The 17703-nt window shown below is 43.9% G+C and overlaps 1 protein-coding gene across 1 annotated transcript; it reads right to left on the reverse strand.

Annotated features, from left to right (window-relative positions):
- Window positions 1-7900: 7900 nt before the first annotated feature.
- On the reverse strand, window positions 7901-13698 carry LOC122928187 (olfactory receptor 4Q2-like). The gene is made up of 2 exons (XM_044280771.1): window positions 12792-13698; window positions 7901-7944 (listed from the first exon to the last, which is right to left on the reverse strand). Exons 1-2 carry the CDS (start codon window positions 13696-13698, stop codon window positions 7901-7903), a joined length of 951 nt encoding a protein of 316 aa, XP_044136706.1.
- Between the last annotated feature and the right edge of the window lie 4005 nt (window positions 13699-17703).

Below are 17703 nucleotides of genomic sequence, written 5' to 3' on the forward strand. Positions count from 1 at the left end.
GTTGCGCAGTGAACACTTGATTTTATCAGATACTTGGTTGTGCAGGGAAGGCACAACTCTCTTGGAGAAGTAGTGGTGGCTGAGAACAACATACTGTGGGACAGCAAGCGACATGAGCTGTTTGAAGCTGTCTGTGTCCACCAGCCTGAATGACAGCATTTCATAGGCCAGTAGTTTAGAAATGCTGGCATTCAGGGCCAGGGATCGAGGGTGGCTAGGTGGGAATTTACGCTTTCTCTCAAATGTTTGTGAGATGGAGAGCTAAACGCTGCCGTGTGACATGGTTGAGATGCTTGGTGACGGAGGTGGTGGTGTTGGTGGTACATCCTCTGTTTGCTGGGCGGCAGGTGCCAACGTTCCTCCAGAGGCGGAGAAAGAGGCCGAGGTGGTAGCAGCAGAAGAGGCCGAGGCGGCAGCAGCAGAAGAGGTAGCAGGGGGAGCCTGAGTGAGTTCCTTGTTTTTAAGGTGTTTACTCCACTGCAGTTCATGCTTTGCATGCAGGTGCCTGGTCATGCAGGTTGTGCTAAGGTTCAGAACGTTATTGTCTCGCTTCAGGCTTTGATGGCACAGCGTGCAAACCACTCGGGTCTTGTCATCAGCACATTGTTTGAAGAAGTGCCATGCCAGGGAACTCCTTGAAGCTGCCTTTGGGGTGCTCGGTCCCAGATGGTGGCGGTCAGTAGCAGGTGGAGTCTCTTGGCGGCGGGTGTTCTGGTTTTGCCCACTGCTCCCTCTTTTGCTACGCTGTTGGCTCGGTCTCACCACTGCCTCTTCCTCAGAACTATGAAAGTCAGTGGCACGACCTTCATTCCACGTGGGGTCTAGGACCTCATTGTCCCCTGCATCATCTTCCACCCAGTCTTCCTCCCTGACCTCCTGTTCAGTCTGCACACTGTAGAAAGACACAGCAGTTGACACCTGTGTTTCGTCATCATCAGAGACGTGCTGAGGCGGTATTCCCATGTCCTCATCATCAGGAAACATAAGTGGTTGTGGTTCAGTGCATTCTATGTCTTCCACCGCTGGGGAAGAGCTAGGTGGATGCCCTTGGGAAACCCTGCCAGCAGAGTCTTCAAACAGCATAAGAGACTGCTGCATAACTTGAGGCTCAGACAGTTTCCCTGATATGCATGGGGGTGATGTGACAGACTGATGGGCTTGGTTTTCAGGCACCATCTGTGTGCTTTCTGCAGAAGACTGGGTGGGAGATAAGATGAACGTGCTGGATCCACTGTCGGCCACCCAATTGACTAATGCCTGTACCTGCTCAGGCCTTACCATCGGTAGAACGGCATTGGGCCCCACCAAATATCGCTGTAAATTCTGGAGGCTACTGGGACCTGAGGTAGTTGGTTCACTAGGACGTGTGGCTGTGGCAGAACGGCCACGTCCTCTCCCAGCACCAGAGGGTCTACTAACACCACCACGACCATGTCCGCGTCCGCGTCCCTTACTAGATGTTTTCCTCATTGTTACTGTTCACCACAATAAGAAAAAAAATATTTTGCCCAATGTATTGAATTCAAATTCAGGCCTTTTTTTACAGGCACCTAACACTATCTGGCTATCTATTTAGGTACCGTATTACACTAATACAGGCACAGCAGTAACCACAGATTTAAATGAATATAAATTTTAGGCCTAGTATTTAGGCCCTGGATGACAGGTATCCCTTTTACGGACAGAATTAGACTTGGAAATGCACGGTAGCGTGTGAAGTTATTGAGGATGACCCTATCTGCACCTTCAATCTAATATACCCTTTTATGGATAGATTTAAACTTGGCCTGATACAGCAGAAACCACTGATTTAGGGAATTGCTAAGTTGGGAATTGTATTTCAACCCAGAACAAAACTGTGCTTTGGCGGACACTAAATAAATTGACCAGCCACAGCAGTAACCACAGATTTAGCTGAATATAAATTGTAGGCCTAGTATTTAGGCGCTGGATGACAGGTATACGTTTACGGACAGAATTAGACTTGGAAATGCACGGTAGCGTGTGAAGTTATTGAGGATGACCCTATCCGCACCTTCAATCTAATATACCCTTTTATGGATAGATTTAAACTTGGCCTGATACAGCAGAAACCACTGATTTAGGGAATTGCTAAGTTGGGAATTGCATTTCAACCCAGAACAAAAATATATCCTTTGCCAGAAAGCAGACTGTATTACAATTGGCTAGCCACAGCTGAAACACCAGATTTAGGGTACTGCTATTTTGGCAATTGTATTTCACCCCTCAATAAAATAACAAGCGCAGCCAAGCACCTGATGTAGGATATAGCAAAAAAAAACAACAACACACTATTGATGGTTAAATGGACTTGGTGGCAGCTTGTGCTGGCGCACCACAAGACACAAAATAGCCGGCGATCACCCCAGAAAAAAGTGACATCAAAACGCTCTGGGCAGCCTAAAAACAGTGAGCAATTAAATAGCAGAAGTTGAATGATTCACAGCTGTAGATCGATCACTTCATTAAGTGTTTTTGCTGAGTAAATCCCTGCCTAATCTCGCCCTAAGGCCTCATGCACACGACAGTTTTTTTTCACGGTCCGCAAAAACGGGGTCCGTGGGTCCGTGATCCGTGACCGTTTTTTCATCCGTGGGTCTTCCTTGATTTTTGGAGGATCCACGGACATGAAAAAAAAAGTCGTTTTGGTGTCCGCCTGGCCGTGCGGAGCCAAACGGATCCGTCCTGAATTACAATGCAAGTCAATGGGGACGGATCCGTTTGATGTTGACACAATATGGTGCCATTTCAAACGGATCCGTCCCCATTGACTTTCAATGTAAAGTCTGGAGTTCTTTTATACCATCGGATTGGAGTTTTCTCCAATCCGATGGTATATTTTAACTTGAAGCGTCCCCATCACCATGGGAACGCCTCTATGTTAGAATATACTGTCGGATATGAGCTACTTCGTGAACCTCAGATCCGACAGTATATTCTAACACAGAGGCGTTCCCATGGTGATGGGGACGCTTCAGGTTAGAATACACTACAAACTTTGTACAAGACTGCCCCCTGCTGCCTGGCAGCACCCGATCGCTTACAGGGGGATATGATAGCACAATTAACCCCTTAAGGTGCGGCACCTAAAGGGGTTAATTGTACTATCATATTCCCCTGTAAGAGATCAGGGCTGCCAGGCAGCAGGGGGCAGACCGCCCCCCCCTCCCCAGTTTGAATATCATTGGTGGCACAGTGTGCGCCCCCCATCGGGCCCCCCCTTCCTCCCTCTAATGTTAGAAATCGTTGGTGGCACAGTGTGCGCCCACCATCGCCCCCCCCTCCCTCTATTGTATTAAATCGTTGGTGGCACAGTGTGCCAACCACCATCGGCCCCATCATTGGTGGCAGCGGAGTTCCGATCGGAGTCCCAGTTTAATCGCTGGGGCTCCGATCGGTAACCATGGCAACCAGGACGCTACTGCAGTCCTGGTTGCCATGGTTACTTAGCAATAGTACAACAGTAGAAGATTCATACTTACCTGCTTGCTGCTGCGATGTCTGTGAACGGCCGGGAGCTCCTCCTACTGGTAAGTGAAAGGTCTGTGCAGCGCATTGCTAAAGAACTGTCACTTACCAGTAGGATGAGCTCCCGGCCGTTCACAGACATCGCAGCAGCAAGCAGGTAAGTATGAATCTTATACTGTTGTACTATTGCTAAGTAACCATGGCAACCAGGGCTGCAGTAGCTTCCTGGTTGCCATGGTTACCGATCGGAGCCCCAGCGATTAAACTGGGACTCCGATCGTAACTCCGCTGCCACCAATGATGGGGGGGGGGAATGGGAGGCCGCACACTGCCACCAATGTTGTTACTGCTATAGAGGGAGGGGGGGCCGATGGTGGTTGGCACACTGTTGTGAATTGACTTGAATGGGTCCGTGAACCGTTGTCCGTCAAAAAAATAGGACAGGTCATATTTTTTTGACGGACAGGATACACGGATCACGGCCTCGGCTGCAAAATGGTGCATTTTCCGATTTTTCCACGGACCCATTGAAAGTCAATGGGTCCGCGAAAAAAAAAAACGGAAAACGGCCACGGATGCACACAACGGTCGTGTGCATGAGGCCTAACAGCAGCAGCCTCATCCTCTCCCTACACTGATCAGAGCAGAGTGACGTGCGGCGCTACGTGACTCCAGCTTAAATAGAGGCTGGGTCACATGCTGCACTGGCCAATCACAGCCATGCCAATAGTAGGCATGGCTGTGATGGCCTCTTGGGGCAAGTAGTATGACGCTTGTTGATTGGCTGCTTTGCAGCCTTTCAAAAAGCACCAAGAAAGCGCCGAACACCGAACCCGGACTTTTACGAAAATGTTCGGGTTCGGGTCCGTGTCACGGACACCCCAAAATTCGGTACGAACCCGAACTATACAGTTCGGGTTCGCTCATCCCTAGTCTCGACGTCATCCGTTGGTGCCACTTTTGGGATCGCCGTGCAGGCTGCTTTCCGGGCATCGTGGACTTCCTGCAATGTTCCTGCCATCTGTAAGGCAATCACATCTTGGAGCAGCAGCTGGTTTGTTTCTTGCGGTCGCTGATTAGCCTCATGTTGGTGCTGGTTCGTTTCTGTCTGTAGCTGGTTAGCCTCCAGGCTTAATCCATGACATAAAACCGTGCCCGTAAAAAAAGGAAAAACAAAAATATTCCAGTTTTGCATCAGCCTCGCCGCGCTTGCACGCCTCCTTCACCAATCGCTCTGGTAGGCAGGGTGAGCAGTCACAGAACAGAGGCACCAAAAACAGATCTTGACCAAACTGCAGTGTTTCTTTCATTTTAAGCAGGTTTAACAGCTCAGCAACCAACTTCACCTTAGTTGAAAGTCTTGGTGTTCATTCACACCATGCTGCAGTTTCTGCATAAAGAGTCCAAGTCCAGGCGTGTGTTCACACTTTGCCAACAGGTCCACGCCAAAGTTTTAGTCTAGGATTTAGTTGATCTGTTTTCTCCAAACAGGTTGCATGCATTCATCCAGGCACAGACCTTCTCCCCCTGCCGCCGTCCAGTTGGCTTTTAAGACAGTTAGATGTCGGCAAAGCCCGGACCGGCACCCAAGATCCAGTCCCGTGCTTTACCTCACCTGGCTGTAAATCAGTCCAGAAGCACATGCTGGGAGAAAAATACCTTTCCCTCCAGACAAGATTTTTTAGGCCCCTTTCACACGAGCAAGTTTCCTGAGCAGGTGCAATTTGTGACGTGAACGCATTGCACCCGCACTGAATCCTGGCCCATTCATTTCAATGGGTATGTATACATGAGCATTGTTTTTCACGCATCACTTGTGCGTTGCGTGAAAATCGCAGCATGTTATATATCTAGCATTTTTCACGCAGCCGTGGCTCCATAGAAGTGAATGGGGCTTCAGTTAAAAATGCATTGCATCCGCAAGCAAGTTCGTAAGCCTTCAGTTTTTTATCATGCGCATGAAAAACGCATTGCACCCGCGCAGAAAAAACTGAAAAACGGAATGCAATGGCAGACAAAACTGACTGAACTTGCTTGCAAAATGGTGCGAGTTTCACTGAACGCACCCTGAGCGCATCCGGAGCCAATCCGTCAGGCTTGTGTGAAAGAGGCCTTACTGTGTGACAAAGGGTTCACGACAGTCCATAAAAAGTTAATTAAAGTACAAATAACCAAGAACAATTCAACCTAAGGGTCTACAGCATACAGTCCAGCACTTATTTTTGGGCCCAAGTTTCACAATAAACATTCAACTATCACAGGATCTTTAAGGTGTAAGTCCATCCCGAGGCACATCACTAAGGGCCCCTTTCACACGGGCGAGTATTCCGCGCTGGTGCAATGCGTGAGGTGAACACATTGCACCCGCACTGAACCGGACCCATTCATTTCCATGGGGCCGTGCACATGAGCATTGGTTTTCAAGCATCACTTCTGCGTTGCGTGTAAATCGCAGCATGCTCTATATTGTGTGATTTCCACGCAACGCAGGCCCCATAGAAGTTAATAGGGCTGCGTGAAAATCGCAAGCATCCGCAAGCAAGTGCAGATGCGGTGCGATTTTCACGCACAGTTGCTAGAAGATGATCAGGATGGGGACCCGATCATTATTATTTTCCCTTATAACATGGTTATATTATTTTTCCTTATAACACTGAATACAGAATGCATAGTACAATAGTGCTGGAGGGGTTAACAAAAAAAAAAAATGTAACTCACCTTAATCCACTTGCTCGCGCAGCTGGAATCTCTTCTGTCTTCTTCTGTGCTGTGTGCAGGAAAAGGACCTGTGGTGACGTCACTCCGGTCATCACATGATCCATCACCATGTGATGACCGGAGTGACGTTACCACAGGTCCTTTTCCTGCAATCAGCAAAGAAGAAGACAGAAGAGAAGCCGGGGTGTGTGAGCAAGTGAATTAAGGTGAGTTAAATTATTATAATTTTTTTTAACCCCTCCAGCCCTATTGTACTATGCATTCTGTATTCAGAATGCTATTATTTTCCCGTATAACCATGTTATAAGGGAAAATAATACAATCTACACAACCCCGTTCCTAAACCCGAACTTTGTGTTTGCGTACCAAACATGCCGATTTTTCTCACGCGCGTGCAAAACGCATTACAATGTTTTGCACTCACGCTGAAAAATCGTGCATTTTCCCGCAACGCGCCCGCCTCTTATCTGGGCCAAAAATATGACGCCCGTGTGAAAGAGGCCTTACACTTTGCAGAAATAACAGTCACATAAGGCTTTGGCATATGAAAGTCACTCTCTGGGCACAAGGCTTTTAAGGATAACTGTTATATTTTAATTTAAAAAAAATCTTAGCATATGTTACTGCTGCATTATGCATAAAGCAATCTTTAGTGTCTTCACTTACCACTGTTGTCCTTGAGTTTTCCCCTTAGTTACGGCTGTTTTGAATCCTACATTATGAGGATCTTCTCAAGATGGCTCTTCTGCCAGTTCTGTGAGGCCAAAACTGCATTCCCTCAGGTCACATTCAAACTTGCTATAGCCAGCAGCTTCCTGCCAGCCAATCATGAAAGACACGCCTCCTCACTCTGAAGCCTAATGCAGGCATGCAGTGTGAAGGACTGCCCCTCCGTCTTCTGTTTACATTAAGTTGGGAGACAGATGAGCCCTAGCAAAGGTCTTTTAAGGGAGCAGTGGAAAGGGACAGGAGACATTAATGAAAGCTGTTGTTATTATAAAGTAATTACAGATCTTTTGGCAATCATTGACAGACTAACTCAGATATACATGCCTAGCTCTAATACTAGCAAATAAGAAAAAATATGACAGTTATCCTTTAAACATAGTAACATAGTACATGTAAACGTTACAAAACTTCTCAGAGGGTATTGCACATAAATTCTCCCTCTGGGTACATGACTTTAATTTTGCAAATCTCTGGCTAGGTTTAACCTGGGAAGGAGGGGCATTTCTTTCAGCAATGGAACAGCAAAAAATTTACAGTTAACCTATCATGGGTTGGTCAGTGGCAAATTACTGCAGTACAATAGTCCATTCACAGACAGCAAATAAGGTTACTAATGCACAAAATTCACATTTTTCCAAGTCACAGCGCAAGATACACACATGAAAGCTTAGGCTGGGATTTTCAACATAGTCTTTGAGCCTTATAAATGTTTCAGCACACCAGTTGCTATATATCTACATTTTTATACCTCAAAGAGGAACAGGGGAATTGACGTTACGCTAAGAGGCTCTGTTGTCCTTGCTTCTGCAGTGCACCCTGCTCTTTGATTGACAGGCATTGTAAACATCATTGTGCCTGGCTCTGACTTCTCATAAAGTCTTACACTGCTCTGTGCAGTTCAGTAACTGGCACAGTCATAGTACAGGGAAGAGTCTTACTAGCAGTTATGTTCTTCATCGGTTAATTAACTCTTCACACAGTGGGCTGCCAGCACACTGCACTGACCCCTGCTATAAGTCAATGTTTGATTGTTTAAGCAGGCCTTGAGGCACAAGTTAGGATTTTACTAGCTAATCCAGTATCTCATCTGTAGACAGCTTTTTAGGAACGATTGCTGGCTTAGCTGGGTGAGAGCATCTTTAGTCATGCCTATTGCACTGCTGTTACTGCTCTTTGTCCGCAGCTGAATATGTTTTACTTGAAACCTTAATGTAGTCCAGGGACAACCTGCCAATCAGTAATAACCGCAGTGCGATAACATCTCAACCCATACATAATAGCACTCTTATCTTTGAGAGATAAAACACTTCCATCTCTCCTAATCAAAGAATCCGGTAAAACGGGTCATTTATAATTTCAGATTGTTTTTATGTCAGTTTAAGTATGGTTGTGTATTGTGTTGGTGGACCAAATTTCTGAAATGGTGCATTTTTCTTATATTTGCTGCACCTACACTGTGTTGTATGACTTACACCATGGGGCTGACTGGCATAGGATGAAACTTTTCTTTGACTTTTCTACAAATATAACAGACAGTAAATGTGCAATAATCTAGGTCTAATCTCACTTTCCTGCCTTAAACATAGACCACATAAAAAAAAAATGGCATGTCTCCAAAATGTTGCAAAAAAGTCACAATTGGCATGTCGTGCAACATTTTTAGACCAAAAACCTGATGTATTTGGTTTGATACATGTCCCCTTACATATTTAGGCCTCATGCACGCGGACGAATTCCGCGTCCGAGAGCGGTCCGTGGTAACACGGCCTGGATTCCTGTTGAGAGCAGGAGCGCACGGCGTCATTGGTTGCTATGACCCTGTGCGCTTCATGTCGCCGCTGCACTACAGTAATACACTATACGAGTGTATTACTGTAGTGCAGCGGCGGCATGAAGCACGCGGGTCATAGCAACCAATGACGCAGTGCGTTCCTGCTCTCAACAGGAATCCAGGCCGTGTTACCACGGACTTCTCTCAGTCGCGGATCACGGCCGTGTGCATGAGGCCTCAGACACATAAAAAATGTAGCTCTAACACCTAAATAAGATGGCTACCTTTACACTTACAAATATTCATCAGCTATGCATGCACAGTATGAATCGTTCTTTCTTTCTTTTGTTTTTGGCTCCATATTGCATCTTTTTTCTTCCATATTATGCTATAACATAGTAACATAGGGGGTACATTTATTATACTGAGATACGCCGCTACCCCCCCCCCCCCCTTTGGGGAAGAAGACGGACCTCATTCAGGCATAAAAAAAGGTTTAAATGTAAGACAGCTAGGAAGCTGGCTTATATTTCCAGTAGAACTGGCGGAGGATACGCTGAAGTTATGGAGATGCCAACGTCCAAAACACTGGTCTTAATAAATGTACCTCATAGGTTATAAGGCTTAAAAAAGACATCTGTCCATCCAGTTCAGCCTGTTATCCTGCAAGTTGATCCAGAGGAAGGCAAAAAATCCCCTGTGAGGTAGAAGCCAATTTTCCTCACTTTAGGGGAAAAAAATCAGGCAATCAGAATAAGGCCTCATGCACACCACTGTATATATTTTGCGGTCTGCAAAAAACGGATCCGCAAAAAATACGGATGACATCCGTGTGCATTACGTATTTTGCACAACGGAACAGCTGGCCCCTAATAGAACAGTCTTATCCTTGTCCGTAATGCAAACAATAATAGGACATGTTCTATTTTTTTGCAGAACGGAAATACGGAATATACGGAAACGGAATGCATGCGGAGAACCTTGCTTTTTTTGTGGACCCATTGAAATGAATGGTTTGGAATACGGTCCACAAAAAAAAAAATAATGAATGGACACGGAATGAAAATACGTTTCTGTGCATGAGGCCTAACTCCCTGGAGCAACGACCTCTCAAGAAATTTTAATAACTTTAAATTGTCCATTTTTCATCTGTATATTTATTCCTTTTTTGTTTAAAGGATAACCAATATTTTGGGTGTTTTTGCTGCTATGCTGAACTATGGATTTAAAAAAACAACCTAATATGCACATATAAAAAATGCAGATATAGAACCTGCATTTTTAAACTGAATCCATTGACTTCTGTGGGCTAAAATCACCACCAACATGGATCCTTCAGACCATGCTATGTATTCAGAAAACACCATTGGGGTCATATATCAAACTGGTGTAAAGCAAAACTGGCTTAGTTGCCTATAACCAATCAGATTCCACCTTTCATTTTTTACAGCTCCTTTGGAAAATAAAAGGTGGAATCTGATTGGTTGCTATAGGCAACTAAGCCAGTTCTACTTTGCACCAGTTTGATAAATGGCCCCAATGGTGTTTTCTGAATACATAGCATGTGTCACAAACTAGCGGGTGTGAACCCACTGTGTCACGTGTCCTCCCTCCTCTAAGTGAACCCCTCGATCTTCACAGTACCCCTGATGGTGGCGATAGACTTTCCCAAGGGGAACACCAGGTCGCTACCTCTGGAGGAGGATAGGCACACAAAGTAGCTGGTCCAGGCAGACCAGGAGGTATCTGAGAAAGGTACCAGAGGTGCAGGCGTTGACAGCCGGCTGAGTCGCAACCAGGAACAACAGTGCAGGACCGAAGGATGAGGCAGAGGCGAAGCCAGACAGGCAAAAGTTCAGGGTATGTGGCACAGGTACAGGTCAGGCAATTCCGGTCGGCAACAGGAGAGTCAAGGCAAGCAGGCAAGGATATAACAGGTAGCAGAGTCCAGTAATACAGGTACGAGTCAAGAGCACAGGAACACAAGCTGAAATCAGGAACTTTAGCAGTAGAAAAAGGACCTTCACACTGAGGCATCTGGGAAGGTGGCTGAGCCACTTATATATGCACAGGAGGGCTAGTATTGGTCAGCGAGGTCACATGACCTAACCCATAAAGCCCAGGATGTGACGAGCGCTGGCCCTTAACCTCTTCGATAGCAGCGTCGTAGATGTACGGAGCTGGAGCAATGTGCAAGCATGGCGCCCGCCAGCATGTGCAGTGGGCTCCATGGCTGGCAAGTCTCTGCTGTTTCAAACAGCAGAGACCTGCGGCTAATTACAGGGACCAGCAATAATGCCAATCATGGTAATTAAATGCTTTAGATGCCGTGATCATGTGAGATCACGGCATCTAAATGCGCAAAACAACCATGTGGCCAATTGCGGCATGGGTAGTTGCACTGAACACTTTCAATCTCACTGACAAGACTGAAAGTGTTCATGCTGCAATTCTTATTTTGGCCACCAGATGGCAGGGTAGGATTACAAATGAGCAATATTGAGTTTAAATGGCATTTTAAAAAACCCTGATAGAACAAAATGAAAAATTTAAAAACATTATAGGCTCATATATGAGGCACAAAATCATCACAATTTTTTTATTTTTTATTTTTTGCAAAATATATAAAAAATAAGAAAAATATTAAACCCCCCTCTTTCCGTATAATTACAAAATAATTATCTAAATAACAATAAATATAAACGCCTATACTATTCAAATAGAAAAAAATAATAATATGGCGAATGGCGGAACGGAAAAAAGGTTACAAATGGGCAATTTGGCATTTTTTCATTACTTCTCTTACCCCCCAAAAATTGTTTTTAATTTTAAATTAATAAAATGTGATCAAAAATTCAAGCACACTCTAAAATCATATCAATAAAAAATACTGATTGTTCTGCAAAAAATGAGCCCCTAAACAGCTCAGTAGACATAAGTAAAAAAATCTAAGTTTAAATTTCTTTTTACACTATTTAGACATAAAGAACCTATACATATGGGGTATAGTTGTAAGCGTACTGACACAGAGAATGAAGGACATGGGTCAGTTTTGCCGTAAACAGAATGCAGTGGAATTTTTTACCGCTTCTCATTTTATGCCATAATTAATGGTGGCATTAGAAAGTACAACATGTCCCGCAAAAAATAAGTCCTCATACAGCTATGTGACGGGAAATATAAAAAAGTTATGGCTCAAAGAAAATAGGAAAGAAAAATGAAAATGCAAAAACGAAAAAACCTCTGGTAGCCTAAGGGTTAAGAAAGGGCTACAGTAAACAAGCTGGGCTGAGAGGGAACTGTGAAGCAGATCCCAGAACAACAGTACCTACACAGTCAGAGCCCAGGACTGCAGCGGTGAATAGGAAGCACTGGCCGCAGATCACTGCTGAACATGGAGGTAAGCAGGGGAACAGCGGCCGCTGTTACAGCATGTTGATGATTGTCCCCATATATACATAAAAACACATATACAAATGGTAATGTGAATAAAACTATTTAAATGTATTGGCACAGATGTGAATGAGCCATTATGGCACAGATCATTTTCCCTCTATTTTATTTACCGTATTTTTTTTATTTCTGAATCTAATAAAGCCTATGCATGTTCATAGAATATGAAGAATGGTGTGCAAAGAGGTGTCTTTCAATATAGAAGACCATCTCACTAGCACTACATTTTGGAAGTGGCTCCCTATGATTTAAAGTCTGACTTTTTAACAAGACTTGGGATATGACAAGGGAAAATAGCCAAGCAAAACATCCATCTGCAGACACTATCCATGATTGACGCACAAATAAATATTTAGTATCGTACTAGTGCTTTATAGTTTTCAAATGTAAAATATATCTTTTACTGTACAGTGTATATAGTACCACTTTACATGAATACACAATATTCAAAATAATAACTTTCTGGACATGTTTGTGCTATAAGAACACTAAGACATTATATATAGTTTTTGGATATTGTAATAATTTAGTGAAACATTACAAAAAATGATTCATTTTGTAAAAAGCAGCATTTATTGATGATCTTTGATGTGTATTTTTGTTGAATAATGTGTAAAAATGTTATTTCTAAAAATCTTTTTCATAGCATTTTTGACCTCCTGGTTTCGTAAGGTATAGATTAATGGGTTTAATAAGGGAGTCAACACTGTGTACAGCACAGATATTAACTTATCTGCTGGATAATTGATAGGTGGTCTTAAATAGATAAATATAGGTGGTAACAGAAAGAAAATAACAACCAATATATGGGAAGCACAGGTAGAAAATGCCTTGCGTCTCCCATCTGATGAATGAATCTTTACGATTGTTGTAATGATGCCAAGGTAGGAAAACAGTAAGACAACAAAACAACCAAGAGAAATCATTCCACTGTTGGCGATAATAAACATGTCTATAAAGAAAGTGTCTGCACAGGCAAGCACTGCCAGTGGATGAACATCACAGAAGAAGTGGTTGATTTTGTTAGGACCACAAAATGGAAGCTGGTATGTGAGGAAAGCCTGAGTGAAAGAGTGCAGAAACCCTGCAAACCAACTGAATGCCACCAACCAGAAGCAAAACCGGTGATTCATGACTATGTTATAGCTTAGTGGATTACAAATGGCCACATAACGATCATACGCCATGACAGTAAGCAGGAAGCACTCGGTGCCACCAAATAAATGAAGGAAGAAAAGCTGAGATATACATTGGTTGAATGAGATTGTCTTTCTTTCTGATAGCATATTAATAAGCATCTTTGGTATGGTCACCGTGGTGTAACATATGTCTAGAAAAGATAAGTTACTAAGGAAGAAATACATTGGAGAACGTAGATGAGCATCTGATTGAACTGCAGTCATAACGGCCAGGTTCCCTGATAAAGTCATTAAATATAGGACCAGAAAAACCACAAAGAAAATGGCATGTGATTCATATGACTGGGAGAGACCACTAAGTGTGAACTCCTTAACTGAACTTTGATTTCTGTATGCCATCTTGTCTTCTTCTGGGTCCTGCTTTCTACAGATTAGGATTTGGTTGGTATTATAATTGGAACCTGAAGAACAATAATCAACAATTTAGGCTTATGCATATAAACGCACTATGGCTCCCTAGAACAAATGGTGTCCATTATCTCAGTAATAACTCCATATGGCATTGATTTTATACTTACACATAGATGACTTTACAGCTGTTCTGTGAGCCACTAGCTGACAGCATAGTGTCTTAGAATATTATTATTGATGTAATATTTATATAATATCTTCCTGTGCATCTGCAATAAAAATTCCCCTGGAACTCTTGTAAGAAATATAAAAATAACTTAATTAGCTCTAATTAATATAATTGACAATATGTTTCTAGTATTCAAACCATTGAATACACCAACTCAATATAAAAAAAAAAAACTCTTTGTCCTACTGTAAAAGGGATTAAATATTACTGTCATTATATATATCAATATGGAAAATTTATAATTAATATCAGCGATGAGTGAACCATAGCATCAGAAGTGGAATTTGATCCAAAGTTTAGGAAAAATTTGATATACAATGAATCCGAATTTGCTTGCACTTTTTGATAACGAATCGTTTTTCCTTAAATTGCGGCTATACATGTTACAAACTAAAAGTAAGAAGCCAAGAAATGCGAGATTGTACATAATGCCGTGCAGCCAGCCAATCCACAGATAGCCATCCCCTGTGAGGTCACAGCTCTAAAAAAGCCTCATACTGCCCGGTCTCCACCATTTTACTGTGAGCTGAGCATAGGGACAGAGGTGGCAAGTTCTAGGGACAGGGTTTTACAAAGCTTTTAATTGTAAAATATTGGATAGGAAAGATGCAGGGACATTGTAGGGAGATTATATAGGTGTATTTTTATCTACATCACCTGCTGCACCATTTATACTTATTCTGTTCTTTTATACAAAGACTTACTGTGCATCAGACTAAGTGTCAACAGGCAGTCTATTATATAAGCATGTTTATCTAGTTCACCTTCTGTGCAATTTATACTTAGTATGTGTAGGCATGTGCACATGTACTGTTTCATCATGTTGCTGAAATGCTGCCTCCTGCTAAGGCGTTCCGTATCAGCTGGTGGTACTGGTAGTTGTGGCATGCTGACAAAGCTTTTCCACAATTCGGCCATGCTAACCCTCCCTTCTAAGGTGCTGGCGGTACCCCAGCTGCGTTAGCGACTTCTTCCTACTTCTCCTCTGCCTTCACCTTACAGCCCCCACTGTCAGGTGTTAATGCTAATCTACCTGTCACGGATGAAGTTGAAGATAGCTGGAACGTATAAATAAACGATCGACTGGCTTCATCCCAAACTAAGGAGCATATAGGCGAGCCCTTTAAAACCTTAAGAGCTCTCCCTGACTGCTATGCACATGCAAGGGTCTTAATGGTAGACGATTGCATGCCCACGTACCTAAGACTGTGTGACACCTGAAAACCCTATAATAGTGAGGTGACATGACCACCGGCTCCCTGCACTTAATACGGACGGAGTCAGGGTCACCTAGAATCAAGCCAGCAAGGAAACACAATAAAGGAAAAGACTTATCTGAGCAAACAGCAGCGGCAGCCTCCAGCAGTGAACACTTCATCCAGGAAGAATAATAGAAAGTTCAGCAGCTCTCACCTGCCCTTCCTCCAGCTGTGAGCACGGATAACCCGAGTCAGGTAACGGGTAACTGAATTCAGAAAGGTTTAAATAAAATCCAACTGCACTTATATAAAGGAATATGTTTATTTTGCTTGCGATAAAATCTCATCCATAGGTTACAAAAATTAGCAGTCTTGTCTACGCGTTTCGGGTTACCAAAGACAAATTTCAGCCCTTCCTCATGACACCTATGAGTCATGAGGAAGGGCTGAAATTTGTCTTTGGTAGCCCAAAACGCGTAGACAAGCCTGCTAATTTTTGTAACCTATGGATGAGATTTTATCGCAAGCAAAATAAACATATTCCTTTATACAAGTGGAGCTGGATTTTCTTTAAACTGTTCTGCACTTCATCCAGGAAGTAGTATAAACCGCAAAGTGAGGCAGTGTGGGAGGGAATATAAAGGAAGACGATTAGTCTAAATAAGTGACACCTGGCAGAAGGAAAGGAGATGACAAAGTGAAACCAAAACAAAGAACGTCATACAAGAGGTAGAGAAGAACGTCTGCCAGACCTTCTCACAGAACTGGCGGTGACAGTACCTCTCCCTCTACGGGAGGACTCTGGAAACTCAGAGCCCACCTTCTCAGGATGAGACCTATGGAATGCCCTGATGAGATGAGTGGCCTTAATGTCTGCAACTGGGACCCACATCCTCTCCTCAGGACCATAACCCTCCCAATGAACGAGGTACTGAAGAGAACAACGGATAATGTGAGAATCCACAATCCTAGAGACCTGAAATTCAAGATTGCCATCAACAAAAATCAGAGGAGGAGGCAAAGAGGAGGGTACATGGGTTGGACATAAGGTTTTAATAGGGACCTGTGAAAAACATTATGGATCTTCCAAGTCTGAGGAAGATCAAGACGGAAGGCAACGGGATTGGTGACGGACAAGATCTTGTAATGCCCAATAAACTTAAGACCCAACTTCCAGGAGGGAACCTTCAGTTTGATATTCTTTGTACACAACTACACCAGATCACCCACATTCAGGTACGGACCAGGCACACGTCTCTTATCCGCCACACGCTTATATCTCTCACTCATCCTCTTCAGATTACCCTAAATCTTTTGCCAAATACATGACAAAGACGAGGAAAATCTCTCCTCATCAGGTAAACCAGAAGACCCCTCTCCAGAGAATGTCCCAAACTGTGGATGAAACCCATATGCACCAAAAAATTGTGACTTATCAGAGGTCTCCTGGCGATGGTTATTTAAGGCAAACTCAGCAAGGGACAAAAAAGAATACCAATCCTCCTGATTCTCCGCCAGAAAACAGCACAGATATGTCTTCAGATTCTGATTGACGCGTTCAGTCTGACCATTCGACTGCAGGTGAAAAGCAGAAGAGAACGACAACCGAACCCCCAAGCAAGAACAGAAGGCCTTCCAGAATATGGAAACAAATTGCGTGCCCCTATCAGAAACGATGTCTGAAGGAATGCCATGCAATTTAACAATGTGGTCAACAAACGCTTGCACCAGCGTCTTAGCATTGGGTAACCCAGGAAAGGTATTGAAATGCGCCATTTTACTAAAACAGTCCACTACCACCAGAATCACAGTCTTTCCCAAGGAACGAGGCAGGTCCGTAATGAAGTCCATGGACAGATGCATCCAAGGACGGGAAGGAATAGGTAAAGGGAGGAGAGAAACCGATGGCCGTTAATGAGGGACCTTGGCACGAGCGCAGGTCTTGCAGGATGCCACAAAACCCTCAACCATCTTACGAAGAGCCGGCTACCAGAATCTCCAAGCAATGAGATCCACTGTGGCTCTACTCCCCGGGTGCCCAGCAAGGACAGTATCGTGGTGCTGCTTAAAAACCTTGTGTCGTAAAGTGAGAGGCACAAACAACCTCCCAGGAGGACAAAGATTAGAAGCCTCTGCCTGGGCTGCCTGAACCTCTGCCTCCAAATCAGGATAAAGAGCAGATACAACCACCCCTTCAGCCAAAATGGGACCCAGGTCTTCAAAGTTCCCCCCTCCCGGAAAACAACGCGACAGGGCATCCGCCTTCACATTTTTAACCCCAGGGCAGAACGTAACAATAAAAATAAACCTAGAAAAGAACAAAGACCATCTGGCCTGTCTTGGGTTAAGACGCTTGGCCGATTCCAAGTTGGCCAGATTCTTATGGTCAGTAAACACGGTAATAGGGTGTCTGGCTCCCTTTAACCAATGGCGTCATTCCTCAAAAGCTAATTTGATGGCCAACTCCCTATTTCCCACATCGTAATTTCTCTCTGCTGAGGAGAGTTTCCTTGAGAAAAAGGCACATGGTCGCCATTTGGCAGGAGAGGGACCCTGAGATAAGAC

The sequence above is a fragment of the Bufo gargarizans genome, chromosome 1 (genome assembly GCF_014858855.1).
Source record: "Bufo gargarizans isolate SCDJY-AF-19 chromosome 1, ASM1485885v1, whole genome shotgun sequence".
In the NCBI taxonomy this organism is placed as follows: domain Eukaryota; kingdom Metazoa; phylum Chordata; class Amphibia; order Anura; family Bufonidae; genus Bufo; species Bufo gargarizans.